Source organism: Chanodichthys erythropterus, chromosome 7 (assembly GCF_024489055.1).
Source record: "Chanodichthys erythropterus isolate Z2021 chromosome 7, ASM2448905v1, whole genome shotgun sequence".
In the NCBI taxonomy this organism is placed as follows: Eukaryota; Metazoa; Chordata; class Actinopteri; order Cypriniformes; family Xenocyprididae; genus Chanodichthys; species Chanodichthys erythropterus.
Genome location: NC_090227.1, coordinates 19,019,049 through 19,046,350, shown reverse-complemented (window position 1 = coordinate 19,046,350; position 27,302 = coordinate 19,019,049). Strand labels below are relative to the sequence as shown.

Sequence of the window (27,302 nt, the reverse complement as noted above, 5' to 3'; positions counted from 1 at the left end):
GAACTATCCCTTTAAGTAAAAATAATGATTATGTAATAAAGGGAATATATTTACCAAAATGCTCTCCTCTTGAGTTGTTTTTTCTAGCTTATGAGTTTATGGACTTTATAGCTTTCTTGAGGTAATTGTAGTTAAGTCAAATCACCTTTATTTATATAGTGCTTCTTACAATGCAGATTGTTTCAAAGCAGCTTTACAGTGATAGCGGGAAACATAATTTTGGCTGTTATAGCAGCTTTGGAAGAAATTAGTGTCATTGTCTAGCTCAAGTAAGTTCAATATTGATTCATTTCCATTGTAAAAATCATGTTATTCATTTAGTTAACTTAACTATACAGCAACTTTGGAGAAAACAGTGAACATTGTCCAGCTCAGTTCAGTTCGCATATGATAGTATCGATGCAGGCAGATCGTTGTTAATATTGTTAACAGAATATTGTTAAATATTAAGTGTCTACAACGAAGCAAGCCTGAGGTGATAGTGGCAAGGTACCCAAACTCAACAGGTGACAGAATGGAGGAAAAAAACCTTGGGAGAAACCAGGCTCAGTCAGGGGGCGTGTTCTCCTCTGGCCAATAAATGAACATTACATGATTTAAGTTTCAGGCAGCATTACAGGTCAGAAGTCAGATTGGATCAGAACATTCAAAATATATAATCCAGTTCCATCTGGTTGAAGATGGGAATCATCATGCTGGTATGGACATGGGTTTGTTGAGGATCTGTGCCAATGGCTGTCATGTAGGGCTGTGAATCTTTGGGTAGACAGCGATTCAATTCGATTCACGATTCATAGGTGTTCGATTTGATTCAAGAACGATTTTTGCAATTTCAGAACGATTCGATTCGAGACGATTCACATTAAAATTCGATGCGATTCGATTAATTCGATTCGAATGCATTTATGGGGACATTGAAATGCTTCCCTCAACGTGTCTTATTCAGGGTGTGAATTACACAGCGGCCTTCAGGGGGTCAGAGAGTAAGGGCAAAAACAAACAAACAAACAAACAAACAGAAAAACCCTTTTGTCTATTGTTAATGTTGGTTCATGTTAGTTCTCAATGATGCTACATAACTTTATTTTAACAGCCTATAAAAATTGGCATTTGTGGAAATTTACATAAGCCAAAACTTTAACAGGGCTTTAAAAGTATTTTTAGGCCTAGTTCATGTTAAATATAGTGGATGATATTGTTAAAGGCTACACAACCTTATTAAACTGTTCCAGGTACATTAAACATACTAATGCTTACATGGAGAGACTATTAAGGTTGAACCATGTTCAAAAGATGGCGCCACTGTGTTTGGCTGGCCGTCTACCTCTGCCTTGTGTTTTATCGTTATTGTTAATTTTGTTACACTTTGCACAGAATGTGTCACCACTGTTAGTATATGACCGCCAGACTCTTCTGAATATAAGGAATTATGTGGTTATACCTTCAATCTGTGGCTTTAGTGGACAGTCTAAGATGCCACCGCCATTCCTGTCATCTGTACCTTCGTACCTGTGGCGTGTGCCCTGCCTGCTACCTACCTTTAATCACTACCGAAAACGCAGCAGAAGGCGCGGCAGAAGAGGCGGTAGACTTGTCAGATTAAGAAGAGCCTACCTGACCCTGTCTTCGGCATCTGATCCTCGTTGCCTCAAGGAGCTCTCTCAAGAGTATGACGGCTATGTCGTTAAGTGTTCCTCGGAATACTGTTATCGGTGGCTTCGACCCGTTGTCCCCGATGCTGAGTACACACCTGCTTGCCGACGACCCGTGAGGATTTACAAAAGGCATCCCATAAAGGACAACCATCGCCCGATTGCACGCATCTCCCAGCAGTCTGGTCTCAACACATTGCACGTTGCTTTGATCAACGCCAGATCGCTTACAAACAAAACTTTTATTTTAAAGGACTTTTTTATTTCTCACTCATTGGATTTTCTTCTGTTGACGGAAACCTGGGCTAAACCAGGTGACAACAGCGTCTTCACGGAGCTCCTTCCACCTCGGTGCTGTTTTTTCAGCTCCCCGCGTGCATCTGGGCGCGGAGGAGGCGTGGCTACTGTCTTTAAAGACAATTTTAAGTGCCGACTTTTATCTATAAATAATTATTCTTGTTTTGAACTGCAGTTATTTTTAATTGAGTTTACACGCCCTGTGTTGTGTGCTGTTGTTTACCGTCCTCCTAAATACAACAAGAATTTTATCCAAGAGTTTTCTGAGTTTTTAGCTGATGTTGTCCCTAAATATGATCAGCTTTTGATTTGTGGTGATTTTAACATCCATGTTTGCTGTCCGTTTGATCAGCTGGCCACTGATTTTAAACGACTTTTGTCATCTTTTGATTTATTCCAACTAATGGATCGACCCACACATCTTATTGGTCACACTTTGGACCTTATTATTTCTCATGGACTCTCTATTTCCCTTACTGAAATATCTGAGACTGCCATCTCAGATCACTTCCCTATTATTTTTGAATTTCCAATTCTGTCATCAACAGCCAACAGGTCTATTGTTTCACCATGTTACCGTCGCATTTTCACCTCCTCAACAGCTGAAGTGTTTACTGCTGCTTTTATGGACTCTAAACTTTATGCCCTTAGTGAAGATGTCTCTCCTGCATGCCCTGATGACCTTCTTTTATCCTTTTATTCCTTGTTCTGAAATCCTGGACTCTATTGCCCCTTACAAGCATAGATCTCCTAAGTTAAGAGTAGATCCCTGGATGAACGATGCCACCAGAGACCTTAGGCAGCTCTGTAGAAAGGCAGAGCGCAGATGGAAGAAGGACAAATTACATGTGTCATTGGAAATATTAAGGAGCTGTCTTTCTGATTATCAAAGGGCTGTGAAGGAGGCAAAGTCTAAATATTTGTCAAATATTATTACCAATAGCGGCCGTTGTCCCAGGGTGTTGTTTAACACAATTAATTCTGTTGTGAACCCACCTACCTGTTCTCCAACAGATGCCTCAGTCTCCTGTTGTGAGAATTTCCTTCACTTTTTTATTAATAAAGTGGAGTCTGTCAGACAACTCACGATTAAGAGCTCTGGAACTGATTTAGCTGTTGCTGCAGCACATTCTGCAGTGTTTGAACAGTTTGAAGCAGTCACACTATCATTTCTTAAGGAAGTAGTGCAACAAATGAAAATTACAAATTGCCCTTTGGACTTTGTTCCAACCAAATTGCTAAAAGAGGTCTTTACCACTGTAGGGCCTTTTCTGTTGGTTTTCATTAATAAATGTCTCAGCTTAGGATATGTTCCTGCTGCTTTTAAACACTCTGTGGTTAGGCCTTTACTCAAAAAACCTAATCTGGATCCCTCAGTTTTGTCTAATTTTAGACCAGTTTCCCACCTGCCCTTTCTTTCAAAAGTGCTAGAAAAAGTTGTTTTTACACAACTATATTCTTTTTTAGAAAATAACTCAGTTTTTGAGAAATTTCAATCGGGATTCAGATCGCGACATAGCACTGAGTCCGCACTGTTAAAGGTGCATAACGATATTGCTCGGTTTGTTGATGCTAAGAGCCCTGTTATTTTAGTATTACTTGATCTCACGGCGGCTTTTGATACAGTGGACCATGAAGTCCTTCTGTCTCGCCTTAATCACCATGTTGGCATTCGGGGTACTGCACTTCAGTGGTTCTCGTCATATTTGACCAATAGAACTTTTTCTGTCGCGATTGGGGACTCGTCCTCTTCCACCTCCTCTCTCTCTTGTGGGGTGCCACAAGGCTCTATTCTCGGGATTCTGTTTTATTTTCACTTTACATGCTGCCTCTCGGGTCCATCATAGCCAGGCACAATATAGCTTATCACTGCTATGCAGATGATCTGCAAATTTACTTGCCTTTGAGCCCAAAAAACACTGACGCAGTTGAGTCACTAATTGATTGCATTAATGACATTAAACTATGGTTAGAGCAAAATTTCCTTCATTTAAATGAAGAAAAGACTGAGTATATTTTATTCGGAGAGTCTGTAACTTCCGACTTTAATGCGCTGACTTCAAAGCTTAGACCATCAATCAGAAATCTCGGTGTGACTTTTGATAGTAGCCTGAAATTTGATAAACAAATTGACAGTGTGGTTAGAGCTAGTTTCTTTCAATTACGTCTCTTGACCAAGGTCAAACCATTTCTGAATCGCTCTGATCTTGAGAAAGCTATTCACGCTTTTATCAGCTCAAGATTAGATTATTGTAATGCACTTTATGTTGGTGTCTCACAGTCATCCCTCAGGCGCCTTCAGCTGGTGCAGAATGCTGCTGCCCGTCTTTTAACCAATACACGCAAACGTGAGCACATAACTCTGATTCTCTATTCGCTCCACTGGCTTCCAGTTTCTTTTAGAGTTGATTTTAAGATACTTTTGTTTGTTTTTAAAGCTCTCAATGGCCTTGCCCCTCTTTATGTAACTGAGATGCTGGCTCTGTATCAGCCAACCAGGGCTCTTAGGTCAACAAACCAACTTTTACTGGAAGTCCCAAGGTCACGGTGCAAACACTGGGGTGACCAGGCTTTTTCTGTTGCTGGGCCCAGACTCTGGAATAAGCTCCCCGCCGATATGCGCACTATCACTGACCTGGGCCTTTTTAAAGCTAAGCTTAAAACTTATTTATTTAGACTGGCTTTTAATATCTAGCAGTTGTGCTGGCATTTTGTGTATTTTGTGTATTTTTTATTCATTTTCTTGTTGCTTATTAATTTTTGTTTACATTTTGTTTTTATTGGAAAGCACTTTGGTTCACCTTGAGTGTTGTAAAGGGCTGTATAAATAAATGTTGATTGATTGATTGATTGATCATGCACTTTCCCAACTACTCTTAAACTAATTTTTCTTCACTGAATAGTAAAAAGCCCTCTTTGTTCTCTTTATATGGAACATTTTCCTTATGGTAATTCTGAAAGAAAACGCGCTGGGTTTCTGTTGCTATAGTAACGAACGCAACTTTAACGCGCGTCTGATTGATAAACCGCGCGCTCTTATGTCAGTGTTGTAGTTATTTCAGCAGTTTCCTCGCACATTCAGTTAATGACATTAAGTTAATCATTTCATTCATCATTCATTGAACTGTGCGTATGCATTTAGACACTTACATTATGTTTTTGCTCCGATCAGGCAATAAATGCGCGCCTTGAAACTGCTCAGGTAATGTCAATGAACCATTTCCGACTTTTCCACGCAATAAAAGCGTTTTATTTCAACAGTAGTGACCGCGCAATGACTTGGCAACTTTATCAATGGCTTGAGCAGTCTGACTCAGGACCTTTGTTGTCTTAATAGAGAACTGTCCTATGCTCATGTGAACAGCAGTGGTCGTCCTGATGAGAGCTCAAACGTGGGCTACGAACTGAGCGCGAGCGCAATCCAGTGAGAGGCGGTAAAGAGTGCAGCGCGTGTCTGTGAAGGAGAGCTGTGAGGGAATGCGCAAAATGACGGCGCACGTCTCCATCAAATCGCGCATGTAGTAATTTAATGTTTATACATTTTAAAGCACTGAATCACTATAGAATCGCGATTAATCCGATTATTTACATTTTACATCGATTATCGACAAACGATTCACGATTCAAAAAACATGTTTCAAGATCGACGCATATGCATCGTCAGGAATTATAATCGATGCATCGAGAAAACGAGTGAATCGTTACAGCCCTACTGTCTTGACCTTCACAGGGGTTAGTCTAGTTGACACAATCTCTGCTGTCACTTCAGGGATGTGTTGTCCTTGTGTTTAGGTGCAGGTCCTCCATCTGATCTGGATCCAGCTGACTACGGTAAACCTTGGGATAAACAGAGACTAATATTAGCATACATGGCATTCTTCTAATGATGTAATAAGCACATGGGTGTTATAGGACGTGTTATCAGTTCCGGCTGACCTATATTATGCAGCCTAACAATAATTTAACTGATTTGTAAATGGAAATTGATATGTATGCCAGGTTAAAAATATGTGTTTTTAGTCTAGATTTAAACTGACAGTGTGTCTGCTTCCCGATCAATGCTAGGAAGACTGTTCCAAAGTTTAGGTGCTAAATAGGAAAAGGTTCTACCACCTACAGTTGATTTTGATATTCTAGGTATTATCAACTGACCAGAATTCTGAGATCACAATAGACGTGAAGGACTATAATGCAAGAGAGTTAAAACTATAGAGTTCGCTCAAGTATTGGGGAGCTAAACTATTTAGTGCTTTTTAAGTAATTAGCAAGATTTTAAAATGTATATGATGTTTAAAGGTGTGGTAAGTAGAATTTGAAAAACACTGTTCGGAAGTTAGTTGGGCCGACACCAACAACAAACGTGTAAACAATCAGCATTAGGGGGTGTGGCTATAACGGTCAAGGAAACAGAACGAGTAAGAGGGAGATTTGAAAAAAAAGCAGAAAGAGAGATGAGACAATACAAAAGAGCTCAAAAGAATAAAGCAGCGGAGGCTGCTTTGATTCCGCTTCACATGTGAATAACCCTGGGTTTGAGTGTCTGGAGCTGCTGTCCTTTTGACGACTAACAATGAACTCTTGTTTGTATTTACTCTTGTGAACTGTAAATTCAATTTTCTTGTGCTTCCTTGTCATTCGTTCATCATCTGTGCTTTATTTTTTGTAAAGCATTTTGTTGTGCGTCAGCTGTGATAAACAGACATCCACTCTCGCACTGCATGTGTAACAGTGGCCAGCTAGTGAGAGTTGTGCAGGTAAACCACTGCGCACTGATGACAGCTTGAGAATGCGATGTTTAGCGCCATTGTCAGTGCACTTGCCTCGCCTGCCATCGGGCTGAGGTTCGAGACGGATTTGGAACAGGGTGGTTAGGATTGGAGGGTCAGTTTTGGAGGCGGAGCATTGAAGAGAGGGGTGGGTTTGTTTGGGTTGATTTCAAATATCAACAATGTCCAACAGCATTTTTCAAAATCTACTTATCCCGTCTTTAATAGGGAGCCAATGCAGTGTTGACAGAACCAGGCTAAAATGGTCATACTTCCTGGTTTTAGTAAAAACTGTAGCTGCTGCATCTTGGACCAGCTGGAGTTTGTTTATTAAGCATGCTGTGCAACCACCCTGTAGAGCATTACAATAAACTAGCCTTGGTCATGAATGCTTGAACTATTTGTCAGTGATCTGATTGGTGTAGGTTTATATATATATATATATATATATATATATATATATATATATATATATATATATATATATATATATATATATATATATATATATATATATATATATATATATATATATATATATCAGTGGCGTGCAGTGGTGCTCTGAAATGAGGAGGCACATTTTCTTTTTTTTTTCTTTTTTTTTATGAATCATTGTAAATTCATGTGCATTACTCTTAAAGTTGACAAATCTTCCTTGTTAAATGAACATTACTTTACATCACATCAAAAAAACAACAAAAAAAAACAAATACAACTCTATTTTGTAATTTTACATTAACAATGCAATGTTCTATTTATCAAAACCAAGTCAATCTCATCAAGCATCAAGTGTTTTAAGCATTTCTACATTCATTCCAAAATAATAACTAAAGGCAATAATAATTTAAACAATATATTTTATTTGTTTATTGCGGTTTTTCTTTTTAATTGTCAACCTAGAATATTTTGGATCATCAGTCATGCTCCATTAACACCGTCTGTCACAGACATGAATTGCATTTTTAATTTCACCAAGCTGATTGCACTAAAAAACCCCGCAGTAATCATGCTTTCAGTCCATTTCAAGTTTGATTTTGACGTAACATAAAGCAGTGATATATCTACCTGGGTGATCTGTTTACTTACTTTTCGATTAGTCTTCCGATTGACGCCATCATTTGTTCAGTCAAACCTACGCGCACGTCAACGAGAGGCGGGATTTATTGCACAAACCAATAATATCCAATCATAACCAATTACATCCAATCATAGCGCGATGGAGACATTGCCTCCTCTCACGTGACTTTCCCCCATTCATTCTCAATTACCCCCCACAAAACCCACCGCACACCGGGGTTCTGATGATTTTCTATTCACCTTATTCCGCCACGCCCATTTTTAATTCTCCGCTCTTCCGCATTTTGTCATCCGACTTCCGCTAAACTGACTCGGCACATCCGGTAGCTAGATCAGTAATTAAAAGATTGTTTATAGCGAGCTATAACTTAAGAGAAATGACAAATAACGTTAATGCAGTAAATGTTTCAAATTGGGAGCACGGAGAAAACTTTATACAACGGTCAGATAGTCTCATATCGTCACTGTTAACGGCTGTAACTCGTAGACGATATGAAGAAGTGGCCAGAGTAAACCATGGGACTGTCATGAGTCGATGGAGCAGCATGTAGAGGGTGTAGGTGAAGACGACTGGAATTATTTTAAATCAGTTTTGAAAGATAACTTTGTGATTTGTATTTTAGAAAATGTGTAATTTAATAAGTTGTGATAAAATCAGTCGTAAGAGTGTTTGTTGTTATCAGGAAGCTGGGCACCTTTTACTGACCTTCATGTAGAGATAATGTTTCACCATTTAATTTTCATATGCAATAAACCAAGATAGAATAAGTCATGTCAAGTTTGCAAATTAATTCTATTTAAATCAGAATACTTCATCCCTTTAAATTGTAAGAGCTTTTTAAAAAGATACTGACAGCTAACATCTGGCCACATTGTAAAGATAAAAAAAAAACATCACATATAATCATATTGTAAAGGTTCATAAAAATATCTACATACACTATTTACACTGATTAGTTAAAGTAAAACCACAGCACAGACAAACATACCTAAAATCAACATTTATTCATCCTCTACATCAGAAATTATGTTGCTCAGAAGGGTAAAATGGGCAAATTCTCTAAATGATCAGTTTTAGGGGTGAGGTTAATTTGAACTGTTGTAAGAAAGGATTTTGAAGATTTTCAGTCATATGACCCATGTACATTAGCGATGCGCCCGGTGTTGGTGGTGTCTTCTTCAGAGAGTTGCGTGCATCTCTTGGTGAATGCTGGAATGACAAGTTTCACCTTCCTTTGACATTCAACAGTGTTTTGATCTGTCTGCATTGACAACATTGTATGCAAACTAAACTTAGCTGGATGATGACATCACTGTTTACTCCAGTGCTGATATAGATAAATTATCATCCTGATATGACCACCCTATACCACCCTAATGATCACCCTGCAATAAATTAAACGCAGCTCCATCAGAGTCGTCAGGAGCTGATTCCAAGTGTGTAGCTGGAAACTGTTGGTGTATATATTGGTAAGGTGCTCGGCGTGGTTGTTTCTCAGCAGTTGTGTACAATGGCGCCAGCTCAACGTATTTCATTCTCATATCAAATGTAGGAGGCTTCAGATTGAGATGTGATTTTGAAGTGTAGTTGTGGTCAGAGACAGATGGACCAGCACCAAATCCTCTTGTACCACTGTTTGAAGAATTTATCTTCCAGAATCTAGCAGTAAGCTTTGGAAGATCATTTAGTCCATCTCTGCAAGATGGACATTTCAGGATAAGAGATGGACTAAAAGTGAACTCCCACACCTTACTGCCAGATTATGGAAGATAAATTCTTCAAACAGTGGTACAAGAGGATGTGGTGCTGGTCCTTCAGGAGTCACTCTCAAGCCGTCTGTCTATAACGCCTATAAAAACCCAGTCTTCATGTACTTTATAACACTTCAGCTTGTGATTCTTACTAAGAGCAGGTCGCTTTTTAGGATCCTCAGGAAGTCTATAATACACTGTCTGATGTTATAGTGAAGCAGAAGGTTTAGGGATGCTCACATTGACCGTTTAACCGTTAACCGAAAGAATTTTAACCGATTAATACTATCAGTTAAACGTTTTTTTTTTTTTTTTTTTTGCTGCATGGGTAAAGAAAAATATGCTATATATACATATATGCTTATTTGTTAACTCGCGGGGCGTTTCACACGTGCCAGACATATTTCGCTAAGCAACAAGCAAAATGAATACTAAATGAAGGCGCGCCGTTGGCACAGGGGACAGGAAAAGACAGAAATCGACCCCCGCACTTTTGATAAGGGCTGCTTCAATCAGTCACAATATATCATCTTTTAGCTTAGGATATTTTCTTTCAAATGAGACCATTTTCACGTTTCTGTGAGCTTTCGTTCATAAATAATCAACTGTTTTGTCGCAGATGTGAAGAAGAGGAAATGCGCTCTCGAACAGAGAAACATGCGATCTCCAAGCAATCGATCACAGCGTGCTAACGTTTTAGGACGGGTCGATGGTATATAAATCGTGGCCGAACGTTAGCGTTTGTCAATCAAGCAAAACCGTCCATTCAGAAACCGTGAAATTTGACACTTTAAGGTAAGAGGCTGATCTCTCAGATTGACGTGCGAGCTGGCTTGACTGAAGTTTTCATGAGGATTTGTAGTTTATGGACTGTTTTGAGTTAAAAGCATTGATGGCATCTATAAAAGAGATATCTAAAAGCGAAACGAAAATTATTGCCTCGACCGGCGACACAGTGGGGAGGACGCACGAGAGGAGACCTGCGCGTTTAATTGGTATGTGTATAGCTACTGTAATACTGCATTTACAAAGCTTATCAGTGGCATGCACTTTGATCACGAAAGTGAAAGTGCCTTTTGCAGTCTCATCGCTGTGCCCCCGCGTTCCCATTTCTCTCGATGTGAACCGTGAGCTCCAGTCCATTACAATTTAGGGCCATGGTATACTTCATTTCCCGCATTCCGCTTAGTCTTGTGCGCAAGCCTTTCAAAGAAACTCCTTTACCCATGAGCGCGGAAAGACGCGTTCGGTATGCACACGTGCACCGTCCGTGGTCATAACAATAACAATCCTTGAGGTAGGCCTGCTATTTTTATTTGACGGAAAAAATGTCTAAAATACCGGTTGTTCAAAGCTTCAATGGATTCACCGTGTTTTTGTTTTGTCATCTTAATTTGTTAAACATTTAAGTGAAAAATATTTAGCCTATTTATTTTATGCCTTTTATTTAAATTATTTTTTTCTGTTGTCAGAAACGCTGCAGGTGCGTGACAATTTGATAATGTGAATCCAGGTTCTGTTGTTTATCTGTTCTATGCTGCTGTTTGCATGTTAAAATAAACCCGTGGAAGACACAGACACTCGTCAATTGTATTTTTTATTTAATGTCATAGCCTATATATGTCATATTATCATCATATAGGCTATACAATATTATAATTTTATCAGTTAACGGTTAATAATCGGATAACGAGCGTTGCTTGTCGGTCGAGAAATTTAACCGAAATGAGCATCCCTAAGAAGGTTGCATGGTTATAATTTTCTCTCTGATAGTATCAATCTTGTAAGTAAAGAAAATGATTAAGTCATTACTGTTGTGCTGTTGGAAAATGTCTGCACCTGTTGATGCTTTAGTTTTCATTAATTTTGCAACTGTATCAAATAAATATCCAGGGTTATGTCTGTTTTCTTCTAAAAGAGTTGAGAAGTAAAGATTCTGTGTTCCATAACCCCAATAAAAAATCAGCAAATTCTTTGATAAAGTCTGTGTGGTGCCTGTAGCCAGTACAAATGTTTACTCTTTTCCTGCCATATTTTGTTGTGTGAATATCTAAACCAGAGGCGTCATGCCCATTCAAACCAAGGAGGTACATGCCCCCTCAGATTTTTTAGCCAAATAGAATTTAATGCAGCTTCCAAAAGATAAAAAATAATAATTTTACATCTTTTCATTTACCCTTTGAAGCATGCCATTGGTGTGAATAGAATGTTCAGTGCGTGATCAACTGCTAAATTCAAATCTGCGTTTCCTCTTTGGTTGGCGATGAGCCAGAGACGGACGTGGTCAGCACTGTTCAAAAATGGTAAGAAAAACATGTTGAATGACTGCTGATTTCTGTAGTTATACATTTGTTTAAAAACTTGTTTAAAACTCATCTTTGATCACCAAAATGATGTATTTAAACATATTTTCCTGTGGGGAAAAAAAAACTTCATGCCTTAAAATAGCTAGAAATGTAACTGCACCCTTGCTTCATTTGGTATACAAGGGTCTATGAATATGCTGATTAGCCCCGTCTCCACTTGCACAAGTTCAGAGATCCACTCGGTCAACTTACTGAGGTAAACACTGCACAATGGTATCATTTTTTTTTTAAAACATCGGACACATAACGGTAATTAACCCGTTTAATCCCAATTTTTTTTCCAGAGATGACAATTATGAATGTGTATGGTATTAGTAAGGATATTAAACAATGAATGTCAATGTTAAAAAAAAATAAATAAAAGTCCATGAAAAAATGGGTTTTATGCCCAGTCACAAAAGTGACCGGTTGTAGAACACAGGGAGTCTAGGTCTATGGTGTTAATGCGTTTACAAAATGACAAACCTCCAGCAATTAGTTTAAATATTGGGTTAAATAGATTAAATTAGTGTTTTATTCCATTAATAAAGAAGTAAACATTGTCTGGCTCAGTTTCAAAAAGGACAAAATAGCATTCCTATGCAGGAGTACGGCACAAATAATCCATAATAAAGTGATGACAAAATGACACAAATTATAGGAAATTGAAAGGTAATTATTACAAACTATTATAAACTGAAAAAAAAAAAAAAAAAAAAAAAAAAAACAGACTACTTCTACAAACATTTGTAAAAGAATGGATTGCTCTCAGGAGCTCAGTGAATTCAAGTGTGGTACCGTGATAGGTTGCCACCTGTGCAATAAATCCATTTGTGAAATTTCCTCACTACTAAATATCCCATGGTCCACTGTTAGTGGTATAATAACAAAGTGGAAGCAATTGGGAACAACATCAACTCAGCCATGAAGTGGTATGCCACGTAAAATCACAGAGCATGCTGAGATGCACAGTGTGTAGAAGTCACCAACTTTCTACAGAGTCAGTAGCTACAGACCTCCAAACTTCATGTGGCCTTCAATTAGCTCAAGAACAGTGCATAAAGTGCTTTGTGGAATGGGTTTCCATGGCCGAGCAGCTGCATCCAAGCCTTACATCACCAAGTGCAATGCAAAGCATCAGATGCAGTGGTGTAAAGCACGCCGCCACTGGACTCTAGAGCAGTAGAGACACGTTCTCTGGAGTGACGAATCACACTTCTCTGTCTGGCAATCCGATGGACGAGTCTGGGTTTGGCGGTTGCCAGGAGAACAGTTCTTGCCTGACTGCATTGTGCCTAATGTGTAAAGTTTGGTGGAGGGGGGATTATGGTGGGAGGTTGTTTTTCAGGGGTTGGACTTGCCCTCTTAGTTCCAGTGAAAGGAACTCAGCACCCCCAAAGCGTCCGTAATCACAAACGACATTATCTCTCCATCATTCACATTACAACGCGGGACCAGACAGGGATGCCCACTCTCTCCATTACTTTTTGCCATATTTATAGAACCTTTGGCAGCGGCAATAAGACAAAATAATAGTATTTCTGGTTTCACAATAAACACAACTACCCAAAAAATATCATTGTATGCAGACGATATTTTACTATATTTACAAAACCCAGAAAAATCACTAACAGAAGTTATAACCCTTATTAATAGATTTTCGAAAATATCAGATTATACTATAAATTGGTCCAAATCTACTATCTTACCAATAAATAAATCTTTTCAAAGAACAGGGTCTATTAAAAATAATTTCGAAATGGGTAATATCACTTACTTAGGAATACATATATCCCCTCACTTATCTGAATTATTTAACCTCAACTTTATCCCGTTACTTAAAGCAATCGAGGAAGACTTAAATCGCTGGATGAATCTACTGCTATCTGTCATAGGACGAATTGCAACAGTGAAAATGTCTGTATTACCCAGAATCAATTACTTGTTCACCATGATTCCGATTCAACCTACTAAAAAATGGTTTCAAAAGTTAAATAGCACAATTAACAAAATCTATTGGAAAAATAAGAACCCCAGAATAAGCATTTATACTATCCAAAAAAGTAAGGCAATGGGTGGATTAGGTGCTCCAAATTTTTATCTTTACCATATAGCAGCACAATTACAATACCTCTGCAAATGGATCAATGGTAATCACTTTCATAACACTTAAACATCATGATTTATACAAAAATACAGTAATTCATAATACCTTAGATGCATGGTGGAGTGTAAATAAAATAACCCAGAATCAGCTAATACCAAATTATTTTTCTCCTTTATGGCATAATCCAGACTTTACCATCAATAAATCACAGATTTAGAAATAAAAAATGGAGTAACGCAGGAATTACACATTTACATAATTTGGTAACAGACAACAGACTGCTCAATTTTCCAGAATTAATGCAGAAATATAACTTGGGCAAAGATCAATATTTGTTCTATTTACAAATTTAAAATGTAATTGAAACTAAAATTGGTAAGAATTATCAAAAATCACCATTCTTTATCGAGAAAATAAATACAATAAGCAATTCAAGAAAGCTATTATCTAAACTATACACCTTAATTTTATCTATAGATACAATATACACAATTCCAATTAAGCAATGGGACAAGGACCTAAACATAAACACAGATAATAATCTCTGGCAACAGGTTTGCAATAACACATTTAATACAAGTCGAAATACCAAAATTCAACTAATTCAAAACAAGATTATACATAGAACACACTTAACACAGTATAAAATGTTTAAAATGGGTATAGCGGAGTCTGACCAATGCATCCACTGCACTCTCAATACCCAAGATAATTATTTTCATGCACTCTGGACGTGTCCAACAGTCATTCCATTCTGGAAAGACGTTACTGCCAATCTCTCTATTTTTTTTAACTGTGAAATTCCAACAACCCCCTTATTGTGTCTTTTAGGTGATCACTCACAAATAAAAACCTCACCGGAATATATCCAACCTATACTTTTGTCTCTAGTTATCGCTAAGAAAACAATGTTAATCAACTGGAAAAACAAAAACAAAATCTCAGTTGCACAATGGGTACAACTATTAAAGGACTACATTAATAATGAAAACCAGATAGCCATACTCAAATATAAAGTATCAGAATTCACGCGACAATATGGCACTATTGCCTATCACTTGAACATCCAACTAGCCTGACTGGTGAACAAATGTCCCTCATATAATATATTTCTTTACTATGTATGAAAGAGGGGGAAATATGTATGAATATATAAATATGTATATAAATATGTATGCACACTCAATCTTATTTATTTTATATCAGCTGTTTATATTCCTATACCCCTCCATGTCTCAAATATTGCACTACTATTACAATAATTGTTTTCCTTTTTTCAACCCGTTATCTCCTCTCGTAACTATGTAAAAAGGATAGAATGCTCTTTTGTTGAATATTATAACTATTACTATAATCACTACTACAGTATACTATACATAATCATTCCTAATTAGGGGCCAAGCACCGAAGGTGCGGAGGCACCTATTGTTATTGTTGGCATTCTTTTTTTCTTTTTTTTTTTTTTTTTTTATTAGGGGCCAAGCACCGAAGGTGCGGAGGCACCTATTGTTATTGTTGGCGTTCTTTTTTTTTATTTATTTTTTTTTTCTTCTTCTTCTTCTTCTTCTTCTTCTTCCGCTCTTGAAGTCTATGGCAACCCATAGAACCGCTTGCGGGAAAGTTGTGAAATTTGGCACACAGTTAGAGGACAGTCTGACCTTTGTCCACAGCAAATTTGGAGTCTCTATCTCAATCCCTCTAGCGCCACCAGCTGTCCAAAGTTGCACTTATGGTTCAAAAGTTATTAACATAAACATAAGGGCTAGAAACAAAATTCCTCAAACCGTTTTCGAAAAACTCACGAACGAATTGTACGTAGTGCTTGCGAAAACAGAAGTAAGGCTGTATCTCCGCAACGCTTTATCGTTTTCAGACCAAACTTGGTACATGTCATCACAAGCATGACCTGAGGTAACATGCAGTGTTTCGGCGCAGCGCCACCTACTGGTGCGGAGATATGAAAAATGGGTATTTTTGCTTATAACTTCTGATGGGTTTGTCCAAAAATCATAAATTTGGTCTCGTTGGATTCGGGGAATCATGCCGAGTCGAATGATATCCAATTTTCCCATATCGGCCATTTTGAATTTTGTGCTAAAATGCTGTATTTTACGAACGCATTAACGTATCTTTACAAAACTTGGTATGGGTCATCAGCACAATGCCCTGAAGGAGCCTGAGAAGTTTCGGCACAGCGCCACCTTGTGGTCAAAAGTTATAACAAAATTTACAAAAATGCTAATAACTTTTGACTGTATTCACCAATTGTAATGAAACTGGTCTCAGTAGATTCCTTGGGTCATGCTGAGAACATAGATATCACATTTGCTATAGTCAGCTAAACTTCCTGTCCGCCATATTGTTTTTCTTCAAAAACCTACTTTTTCGAACTCCTCCTAGACCGTTGCTCCAATTTTCACCAAAATTGAACCGTGTCATCTTCAGACCATGCCGACAAAAAGTTATGGATTTCAAGTCGATAAGTCAAACCGTTTTCGTATACCGGAGCAAAGAATTTGAGATGTGATGCAAAAATTACCCTTGAAGCTGTATCTCTACAATGCTTTGACATATTTAGACCAAACTTGGTACATGTCATCACAAGCATGACCTGAGGCATTATACAGTGTTTCGGTGCAGCGCCACCTACTGGAGTGGAGATATGAAAAATTGTTATTTTGCTCATAACTTCTGATGAGTTTGACCAAAATTCATAAATTTGGTATGGGTCATCAGGACAATGCCCTGAAGGAGCCTGAGAAGTTTCGGACCAGCGCCACCTCGTGGTCAAAAGTTATAACAAAATTTACAAAAATGCTAATAACTTTTGTCTATATTAACCAATTGTAATGAAACTGGTCTCTGTAGATTCCTTGGGTTATGCTGAGAACATAGATATCAAATTTGCCATAGTCAGCTAAACGTCCTGTCCGCCATATTGTTTTTCTTTAAAAACCTACTTTTTCGAACTCCTCCTAGACCGTTGCTCCGATTTTCACCAAAATTGAACCGTGTCATCTTCAGACCATGCCGACAAAAAGTTATGGATTTCAAGTCCATATGTCAAACCGTTTTTGTATACCAGAGCAAAGAATTTGAGGCATGATTCAAAAATGACTCTTGAAGCTGTATCTCTTCAGTGCTTTGACATATTGACACCAAACTTTGGAAGTGTCATTGTCACCTCACTCTGACCATACCACAACAATTTGGACACAGCGCCACCTATTGGTCGAAAGTTATGAACCAGTAAATCCTCATTTTTGATAATTTTTCAGCTCTTATGCCTAAAATGATCTTAATACGTCTTTAATTGTTCACTGTTGCAGTTGGTCTGATGCTCCCAGCCGTGTTGGCTGGTTTCTTGTGCCGTTTTTGTGCTTGGCCCCATAATTGCTGCTTGCAGCTATATTTATTATTATAATCATTATAATAATATCTTGTACCTTTACAATTGAGTGTACTATGTTGCTTTTCAAGCATATTCTGCTAATTCCTTTCTTCCTTCCCCTCCAAAGTTTCTACCTGTATCTATAAACTAGTAGAGGTGCAAGCACTGCTGTCACTAATTTCTTAACCCTTAATGGGTCCTTGGGGTCCAGCTGACCCCGCTGGCATTTTCCTTCATTTTTTAAAAGTGTTCCCTTCATCTCAGGGGCATGAAACTCTGGGACTTTTCCTAAATAATCTATCTAAAATGCACAAAAAAATCTGGGCTTGATTTGGTTGTTCTAAAGGTGCGTAAACAAAAAATCACAGATTTAGTCCCAGATTGACCCCACATGAATGGGAAAATGAAAAAAATTATTATTTTTTTTTTTCAAATAATTTGTCAAAAAAATAAAAATAAATCCAGAATAAATCTGAAATGTTCTACATTTCCATTAAAGGTCTGGTCCTAGACTATAAACACGAAGTGGAACAAACTTTCTATCTCATACACACACACATACAGACACACAAACACACACATGTGTGTGTATGCAACAAAGAGCATTTTTATAGAAATTGTCAAATAAAATCAACAAAATTGGCCTAAATCTGAAACACTTTACATGTAAATAAATGTCTGGTCCTTGACTATAAACACAAAGTGGAACGAACATTCTATCTCATACACACACACACACACACACATACAGACACATAAACACAAACACACACACACGCACAGACACATAGACACTCACACGTGTGTGGCTGCAACAGAGGGCATTTTTGTGGAAATTGGCAAATAAAATCAGCAAAACTGGCCTAAATATGAAAAATTTTACATGAAAATAAAGGTCTGGTCCTTGGCCATAATCACAAAGTCGAATGAACTTTCTATCTCATACACACACACACATACGCACACATAAACACAAACACACACAGTTAATATTGAGCCTCTATTGACCTCTATTGGAAAGTTTTGGCCATTGCACCATAATTCTTTAACTATAACCCATGAACTTTTTCCACAAACCTCTAGATGGTAGTATTCTATCCCTACCACATGGAGCAATGTCCAAATACAATTTAGATTTAATTAAGTTCATCATTAAAGGTTTTTTTTTATTAAAAATCAATTTTTCATAAGCCAATTTATGACATGGTTAAGTAATTGTTCAGTAAATAGGTAAAAAATACAAAATATCCACAAAAACACAGCATAAATGCATAGATGAGAAGTAAATAAAAAAAATGATATATAGTTTATCATATAAAAAATTTATATTTCCTTATGCAATCGCTCTGTAAACGTTTGGGGTCAATCTGACCCAGAGGGACAAAATTGTCGGTACAACAAAAGGGACCATTAATTTTATTTATTTATTTATTTTAGTTTATTTATATATATTTTTTTTTTTTCTTTTTTTTTTTTTTCTCTCTCCCTCTCATAACCTTCTTTATCTCTCTCTATCTTTGTCTCTTTCTCTCTTTTTCAATCTCCTTATTTATCTTTTTGTCTCTTCTACCTTTTCCTCTCATCTGTATGTTGCTATTCCTTCTTATTATTTCGAATCGAAGAGAGAAAAAAGTATACTAAAGTGCCTTGCCATGTGCAGAAGTTATTGAGATCTGATTGGTCAAAAGATGACACCTAGCTGAAGCTTAGACTTCAGTATCATTTCTACTGAGCACCATGTGGGAAGGTCAATCAACGAAGGCGAGGCCGTGACTACGTCATGCACCAGTGGCTTAGAAAGGGCCTGCCATTGACCTACGAACTGTTAAAAAAATTAACTAAGGTGTTGTAGTGTCAACCAACTAAGGCGAGGCCGTAACCAGGTCATACTCCAGTGGCTTAGAAAGGGCCTGCCAATGACCTACAAATGAGTAAGAACGGGGCTCAAGTGATATATCGCAGTGACTTTCTATTTTTAGAATGAAACAACTCTTTCTCTCTCTCTCTCTCTCTCTCTCTCTCTCTCTCTCTCTCTCTCTCTCTTTAATTTTCTCTATTTCACTCCTACTTTTTTTTCTATCTTCTCCCTTAGTACTTCTCTCTCCCTCGCTCCCACCCAAAGTTTTTTTTTTAATTATTTAGTTTATTTATTTAATTATTTTTCCCTCTTCTTCTTTTTCACCTCTCTTCTCTTCTTATATAATTCTCAATATAATGAGAAAATATCTTAATAGTATTTGATATTAATAGGAATTTGCATATTAATAGATATCCTTTGTAAATAGATATGTAAAAAGAAACATATGGAAGTATATACACATTTCTTCTTATTATTATTACATTATTATATCAGTAAATAGCCTATATCTTCAATTTTGTCCAGTATACTTAAAAAGAAAGCTGACTGAATGTACCATGTTAATAACAATAGATGTTATAAAGAAGACATATATACCGTATCCCTGCATATTGGCATATATGTATGTATGTATCTAATACATGTTTGTATGTGTATATATATATGTATATTGGTGTATATGTATGTATTTTTGTATGTTATAGTTATACATTTACCATTTTTATATTCTGTGGAATAACTTCCACACTTCAGTATGTGATATATGACATTTATACTAGATATACTTACCAGATCATTTTTCAGTGTCATCATTTTTTTTTCCCCTTTTCTTTTCTTTTCTTTTTCTCAATATGTTTGTTCTGTTATCTTTTCTCTATATCTTCCATCTCTCTCTGTGTGTAGACTTCTTATGTTATGTCAGCTTTTCAATCATTCAATAAAAAAAAAGAAAAAAAAGAAAGGAACTCTCAATGCTTCAGCATACCAAGACATTTTGGACAATTTCATGCTCCCAACTTTGTGGGAACAGTTTGGGGATGGCCCCTTCCTGTTCCAACATGACTGCACAGCAGTGCACAAAGCAAGGTCAATAAAGACATGGATGAGCAAGTTTGGTGTGGAGGAACTTGACTGGCCTGCACAGAGTCCTGACCTCAACCCGACAGAACACCTTTGGGATGAATTAGAGTGGAGACTGCGAGCCAGGCCTTCTCGTCCAACATCACTGCCTGACCTCACAAATGCGCTTCTAGATGAATGGTCAAAAATGACCACAAACACACTCCTAAACCTTGTGGAAAGACTTCCCAGAAGAGTTGAAGCTGTAATAGCTGCAAAGAGTGGGCCAACGGATTAAAAACGGAATGTCATTAAAGTTCATGTGCATGTAAAGGCAGGCATCCCAAAACTGGCAATATAGTGTAGATAGATAGACGAATAGATAGATAGATAGATAGATAGATAGATAGACCTATAGACAGACAAACACCAAGGTCACCAAGGATCAAGTAAATCCAAAACTTGACTTATGATCAGTCTGAAAGAGTTTATAAGAATAACATATAGGGGACATAGACTCCCTGTGTTATACCACTGGTCACAATTGTGACCGTCTTCATTTATCAGCAATCTGACAACAGAGGAAACCATGTATTAATATAATTTCAATATGTATGTATAGATATCCCTTTCATGATGATGTGTGCAAAAAATGTATAAGCTATTCAAAAATTAACTTAGAAAACTTAATTGTCATTTCTGAGCTTTAATGTCATCATTGTGTTAAGATGGCAGTACCAGGAAATAAATGTGTGTGGTCACATGACCAAACTACCCAATGATGTTAGACCTGCCCAGAACTCATGCAGACATCTTAAATTTGCATTATATATTGCATTATGAACATATGCTTCATAATCAGAGTTGCTTTTTAATACCACACCAAAATATGTGATGAAAAATGTATTAAACGGGTTCATTTGGAAAAAAAAGATGAAGTTCTCAAAGTGAACATGTATCTTCACTCTACTAACAACTAAAAATCAAGTCAGGAATCTTGGTGTGATTTTTGAGTCAGACCTGAGTTTCAGTAGTCATGTAAAGACAATAACTAAATCAGCATATTATCATCTCAAAAATATTGCAAGAATTAGACTTTGTCTCCAGTCAAAACTTAGAGAAACTTGTTCATGCTTTCATCACCAGCAGGGTGGATTATTGTAATCGGCTCCTCACTGGTCTTCCCAAAAAAGACCATAAGATAGCTGCAGTTCGTACAGAATGCTGCTGCCAGGATTCTGAGCAGAACCAGAAAACATGAACACATCACAACAGTCATCAGGTCCTTGCACTGGCTTCCAGTTGCATTTAGAATTGGTTTTAAAGTACTGTTACTTGTTTATAAATCACTCAATGGCCTAGGACCTAAATACATTGCAGATATGCTCATAGAATATAAACCTCACAGATCACTCAGATCATCAGGATCAAGTCATTTAGAAATACCAAGGGCTCACTCAAAGGAAGGAGAGTCTGCTTTTAGCTGTTACGCCAGCCGCAACTGGAACCAGCTTCCAGAAGAGATCAGATGTGCTCCAACAGTAGCCACATTCAAATCCAGACTCAAAACACATCTTTTTATCTATGCATTTACTGATTGAGCACTGTGCTATGTCCGAACTGTTTGCATTTTATTTTATACATATTATCTTTTTATTCTTTAAATTCCTTTTCCTGTTTTTATTTCATTTTTAATGTATTTTATATCTTTTATGTATCATCCTGTTATTTCTGACTTTTAAAGCATTTTAAATATTGCTGTCTGGTTGAAAGCTCGGAGAATTAGGAAGAAAGCATTTGTGATTAGGTTAAAATTTGGTAAATTTAGATAAGGGGACAAACCATGGGGAAATTTGAGCTGTGGTGCATGGTTAAGATATCTCTGGATTACAGTCAGGACACTTTCCAAAGTGGGAAATTTCCAAAGGGGAAATTTGAACTGCGTTACATAGATAATATATCTCCGGAAGGGGGATTAGGGCTGTGTGGCGCAGTTTGAGGTGTCTTGGCAAAAGGGGATTTTATCAGGGGGTTTATCAGTTTGAAGTGCCTTAACAGGTAGCATTCCTGTCGTGTGAGGAAGATCCATTTAGATCTGCTCTGATAGATCCGTTTAGATCCAATCTGACGGACAACAACAACAACAAAAAACTCCCTGAGACTTCCTAGCTCATCCATCCAGATAGCAAAATTCTCTGTTTTTACTGTTATTTCTATTCCTTATGTTCTATTTTTATTCTTTTTCTTTATGTAAAGCACTTTGAATTACCATTGTGTATGAAATGTGCTATACAAATAAAATTGCCTTGCCTTGCCTAATATGATAATCCTTTTGCTTGACTGTTATCAAACAACTAATAATGTGTTGCTAATGTTACACAAACCATGTTCCCGTTCACCATCTCAGAGTCAGACAGCTGCCTTTTAAAGCATCCATACCAACGCTTTGAACAACTTATAGTATAGCATATAGTTCATCATATAGTTTATGATAACATCGCAATATACCTCATACAGCTGCTATATTGCTTAATCTACCTGATTTTTTGTAATAACAGAAAAATATACTGGGATAACCTGGCTTCTCTTGAAACTCCTCTGCTTCAGAGCGATAAATAGTTGATATGCTAAAGCCCACAGGCACATTGACGTGGTTGGTTACATGGTAGTTTGCGACGTACGAAACACCATCGATTTCAGACTGAATTTTTGAAACTGTCTTAAGATCACTGCAGTTTTAAAGATAAAATACTCAGCAATGGTGTTGCCTTTGAATTTGCACATGGTTTGTCATATAGCATATTAAAAAAATCACATAGACACAACTTTAAAAACCACATAGGGACTTTAAATTGTCCTTGGTCCATCCTTAGTGGCCAAAAAAAAAAAAAATCACGATTTTTATCTAATTTATCTGCCATTTGTGTTTCAAGCTAACCTTCAAGCTTTCTTTTTTTCCAGTGAGTGTGAATGATGTAATATCTCTTGTCTCCCTTCTCTTTTTGTCAGTATTTTGTCCTATTGCTGTGTATTTTCCTGTTGGAAATCCTCGCTGGAGTTTTGGCCTATATTTATTACCAGCAGGTCAGTACTTGTTCTTTCTTTTATTCATCGTTTGCAATGCGTTTGAGTCTTTCAATGTTACACTTTGTGAATGTTGTAGCTGAATGAGGAACTGAAGGAGAACCTGAGGAAGACTATGGTTCAGAAATACCATCAGCCTGAGCAGGAGCATGTGACAAAGGCAGTGGACAAACTACAGCAGGAGGTGTGGGACAACTATCTGTTTGTTAAAATGCATCTGTTATTTACTTGAGTAGTGTTGGGCTAATGATTGCTTCTCCCTCTGTCAGTTCAAGTGCTGTGGCAGTAACAGCTCCTCCGATTGGGCAGAGAGTGTTTGGATCCGCTCTGGTGAGGCTAACCAACGGAAGGTCCCTGACAGTTGCTGTAAGAGCCCAGTCATAAAGCTCTGCGGTCAAAGAGACCACCCCTCAAACATCTATAAAGTAGAGGTTAGTACACTTCAAAGGACATGCTTGCACTGAACAACAGCTGAAGTGGTTTCCTATGGTTCTGTTGGATAATATAGGCCATGCCACATGTTTAACACTCTGAGGTCTGAGGGTATCGCCGGCGATACCACAGTGTTTTTTTCTTACCAGTGTGAAAGAGACTCAAAATACTCCGTAAATGTTGCACATACAATTAAGAGTTATACACCATTTTAATCTGTTGAATATTTTCTTTCATTTGTGTACACTCAGAGTTAAAACAAAATGCTGTGCTTTTTGTAAAATAAAGAAAACTAACATGATGCGTGATCTCTCATCTCCCTCTGAACAAAGTTCAATCTGATAGTTCTCAGAAAATGAACTGTAACTTAGTGAATACGAATGACAAAAAAATTAAACTTATGTCTAAAGAAACGTTGAAATGTCAGGTTTTAAATTGTGCAAGTCAAATCGAAAACAAACATTTTGTGTTTATGTAATCTGTATGAAAAGAGAGCCATGTCGGAAGCCCGTGATTCAGCTCATTATCTGCTAATGCGGCCACGCCCACGGAGCCAGCGCTATTCAGACGCAAATTTAGAGGCAATACATGCATACATCGTCTCAATCGTGTATTTATTGTCTTGAAAGTGTTTATTTGGATGGTAAAGCCATGGTTAGCGAACTCTAGAAGACATGCAGTTCGTTCCTGGTTCTTCTTCTTCTTTATATGGATTTGTGGCCTAAAGGTGTACAGAGCGCCCTCCGGCTGCAAGTATGAATTGTATCCAGCACTCATAGTGATGATATATAGAATAAATATAGAATAAATATTACTCCTCTGTATAGAAATTTGACATAAACATATAAGAATCCATCAATATTTCTCCAAATGTGCATGCTTTAAGCTAAAAGCCTATATGAAATGCCACAGAGGTAACATAATTGTTCAGACTCTTTGCATCACAGAAATACATTATATTTTAAAGAATCTAATAGAATACCATTATTTACAATTGAGCTGAGACATGATTACAGAGGGTTTTTTCACACCCTACCTGACTGAAAGGCCTCATTAATATGCAAGTCATTTCAGGTCATTACTATTTGATTCTTTTGTCTTCTCAGGTCTAAATGGCCCATTATTCATGGTCATTCATGCCTTCATGCATACTGTGTTTCTTGACAAAAAGTGACTTACAAAAACTAAATCAATATTATTGTTTTATATGAAGGAGTAGGCAGCATAATTTGTACATAATTCTGAAGCAAAAACTCTAGTCTACAACCTCCAATACCCAAAAGTCTTATGAACACAGATTTAATATACTTTTTTTTTGCCTTATTTCATTTTTTGTTTTTTCAATAACCACGCATAAACATTATTCCTTCAAAAACAAAAACATGTACATACATGTTCCTTACATATTATTGTAGCCTAGTTTGTGCTGAATACAGTGTAATGACACTTGTGTCATTAATGTGTTTATGAACAAATGAAAAAAGCACAAATGTCAGCGCATGTCAAAACTTCTCCAGGCCCCGAATCAGCCTCAGACTCCAGAGGGTTAACTACAATATTGCAGAGATAACTTTCCCAGTAAAGATTCCAAATCTGCTTTATTTAACAAGACTCTGTGTTTATATGTGTTGCCACCACCCATACATCAGTCTGAGCAAAATATAAAATATTTCCTAAATGCAGTGTTATTAGACTAACGTAGAATATTTGTGTTAACTAATCGTCTGCTGGTGGATGGTAACCTTGTTATCTTGGCAGGAGCTGAGAAACGGTGAGATTAGCGAATGTAGCTGAGGGTTAGATGATTTTGTATGGACTAATCATCTGTTAAGAAGTATGGATCAAATTGACTTTATAAATATTAGAAAATATGTTATGCTGACAAAAACCAATGCTTGTGGAACCGGGAACTAATGGTCTGGGAGACGGTGTTAGATAGTTATATCTCCACGGTCATGAGTAAAGGAACTGAAAGAAGGAAACATTCACTCAAGTTTTAATCTAAGACAAATTTGGCAAAAGATCATATGGTGAGTAAAGAATTTTCCTTCTTCCAGTTATTAGGGTTGACAGAATAATAATGAGAGTCTGGATTTCAGTCGTGCAGAGACATCTGGGGGTTGATAGAAATTTTTGTGCATTACATGCACAAAAATTCCAGGATTCTGGATCTCCACTAGGGTTGATTGGATAAAGCTAGGATATTATTGCTAAAAATGAATTTGGAAAGAGAAACAGAGATGAGACCAAACAGACAAAGGGTGAAAATCAAGATCTAATGGCACTGTTGAGAAAGCAAGAACAGGAGAAGAAGGATTCTATAACAATACAAGGCAGTGAAAGAGGAAGAGGGGAGCAGAGAGGGGTGCAGGTGGTGGTAGGAGTGTTTAGACACCAGGTTCAGTGAGGGAGAGAACAATTGAGCCAGATGACAGGACCCCATGGAGGGGTTTGTGAGCTGTGGCTGGAGGGTATGACTATGAAACCGAAATAAAAGATTCACCAACAACTCCCTGTCCTCCTCCTTATCCAGTTCTGAGCCAAATGGCCATAGATAAGAGGAACAGGAGATTGATCTTGTTCATATTTTCTCAGCTCTTTGCACTAAAATTGGTGCTGATTATTGTGTTAAAATACTCGTCTTACTAAAAGAATGGTTGATTTGTTTTTGACTTAATCTCATTGTTTTTTTTTTTCAGGGTGGTTGCATCACAAAGCTGGAGAACTTCATTCTGAATCACTTGCAGATCATTGGTGCGGTGGGGGTGGGCATAGCCTGTGTGCAGGTCAGCTGAAGCACTACAGAGTGACATGTACTGTAGCTGAACACTTGCACTTTAGCCTTCCTAAAAATGGCATCATATACTTGATTAAATACTACTTAAACAATGATTAATATATTGACAGATGGTCAGGGTCCTGTCACCCCTGATTGACATGGCAGTATGTGTCAAACATGTATTGGTCAGAAGTGAATTTCTGTGCCCGTCACAATAATCACACTTGTGGTCTTTGCACTTGACCACTTTTCTACTTACATGACATATTTCATTACTTGCACTTTAAATTAAACTTCTAAATGTCTGTTTAGAATAGTCGTCGACCGATTATCGGCGTGGCCGATTATCGGAGCCGATTTGCCGATAAAATCTGGCACTGATCCAGCCACCTCAGTAAGAGCGCACCGCTCTGTGGCCTAGACTAAGCCCCGCCCATCGTCCGTCTGATTTGTTGGGAGCCTGGCCAATCAATACGGCTGGCGTGGCTGGGAAATTTTCCGCTCTCACACCGAAAGCACAGGAGCTGCTTCAGTGATCATCATCACACATCAATAAGTTATCTCTCGAAGGTAAGAATACAGTAAACGTTCCTGAAGTTGCAAAAAATCACTACACTGAAGTTGCAAAACACCTAAATATAATCGATTTATGATGACAAGCCCCGTTCAGTTATTATACTGTGCATTCCCGGTCAATGTCCGT

At 37.5% G+C, this 27,302-nt stretch overlaps 1 protein-coding gene across 4 annotated transcripts in view; it reads left to right on the top strand.

The window, feature by feature from the left end:
- Nucleotides 1-27,302, top strand: part of cd151l (CD151 antigen, like) — a 102,309-nt gene that overhangs the window by 45,718 nt on the left and 29,289 nt on the right. For all 4 annotated transcript variants that reach the window (XM_067389076.1, XM_067389073.1, XM_067389075.1 and 1 more), the window contains 4 exons: nt 23,314-23,388; nt 23,468-23,572; nt 23,658-23,819; nt 26,520-26,606. In XM_067389076.1, coding sequence (XP_067245177.1) covers nt 23,314-23,388; nt 23,468-23,572; nt 23,658-23,819; nt 26,520-26,606 — 429 coding nt within the window. The remainder of the gene's footprint in view (nt 1-23,313; nt 23,389-23,467; nt 23,573-23,657; nt 23,820-26,519; nt 26,607-27,302) is intronic.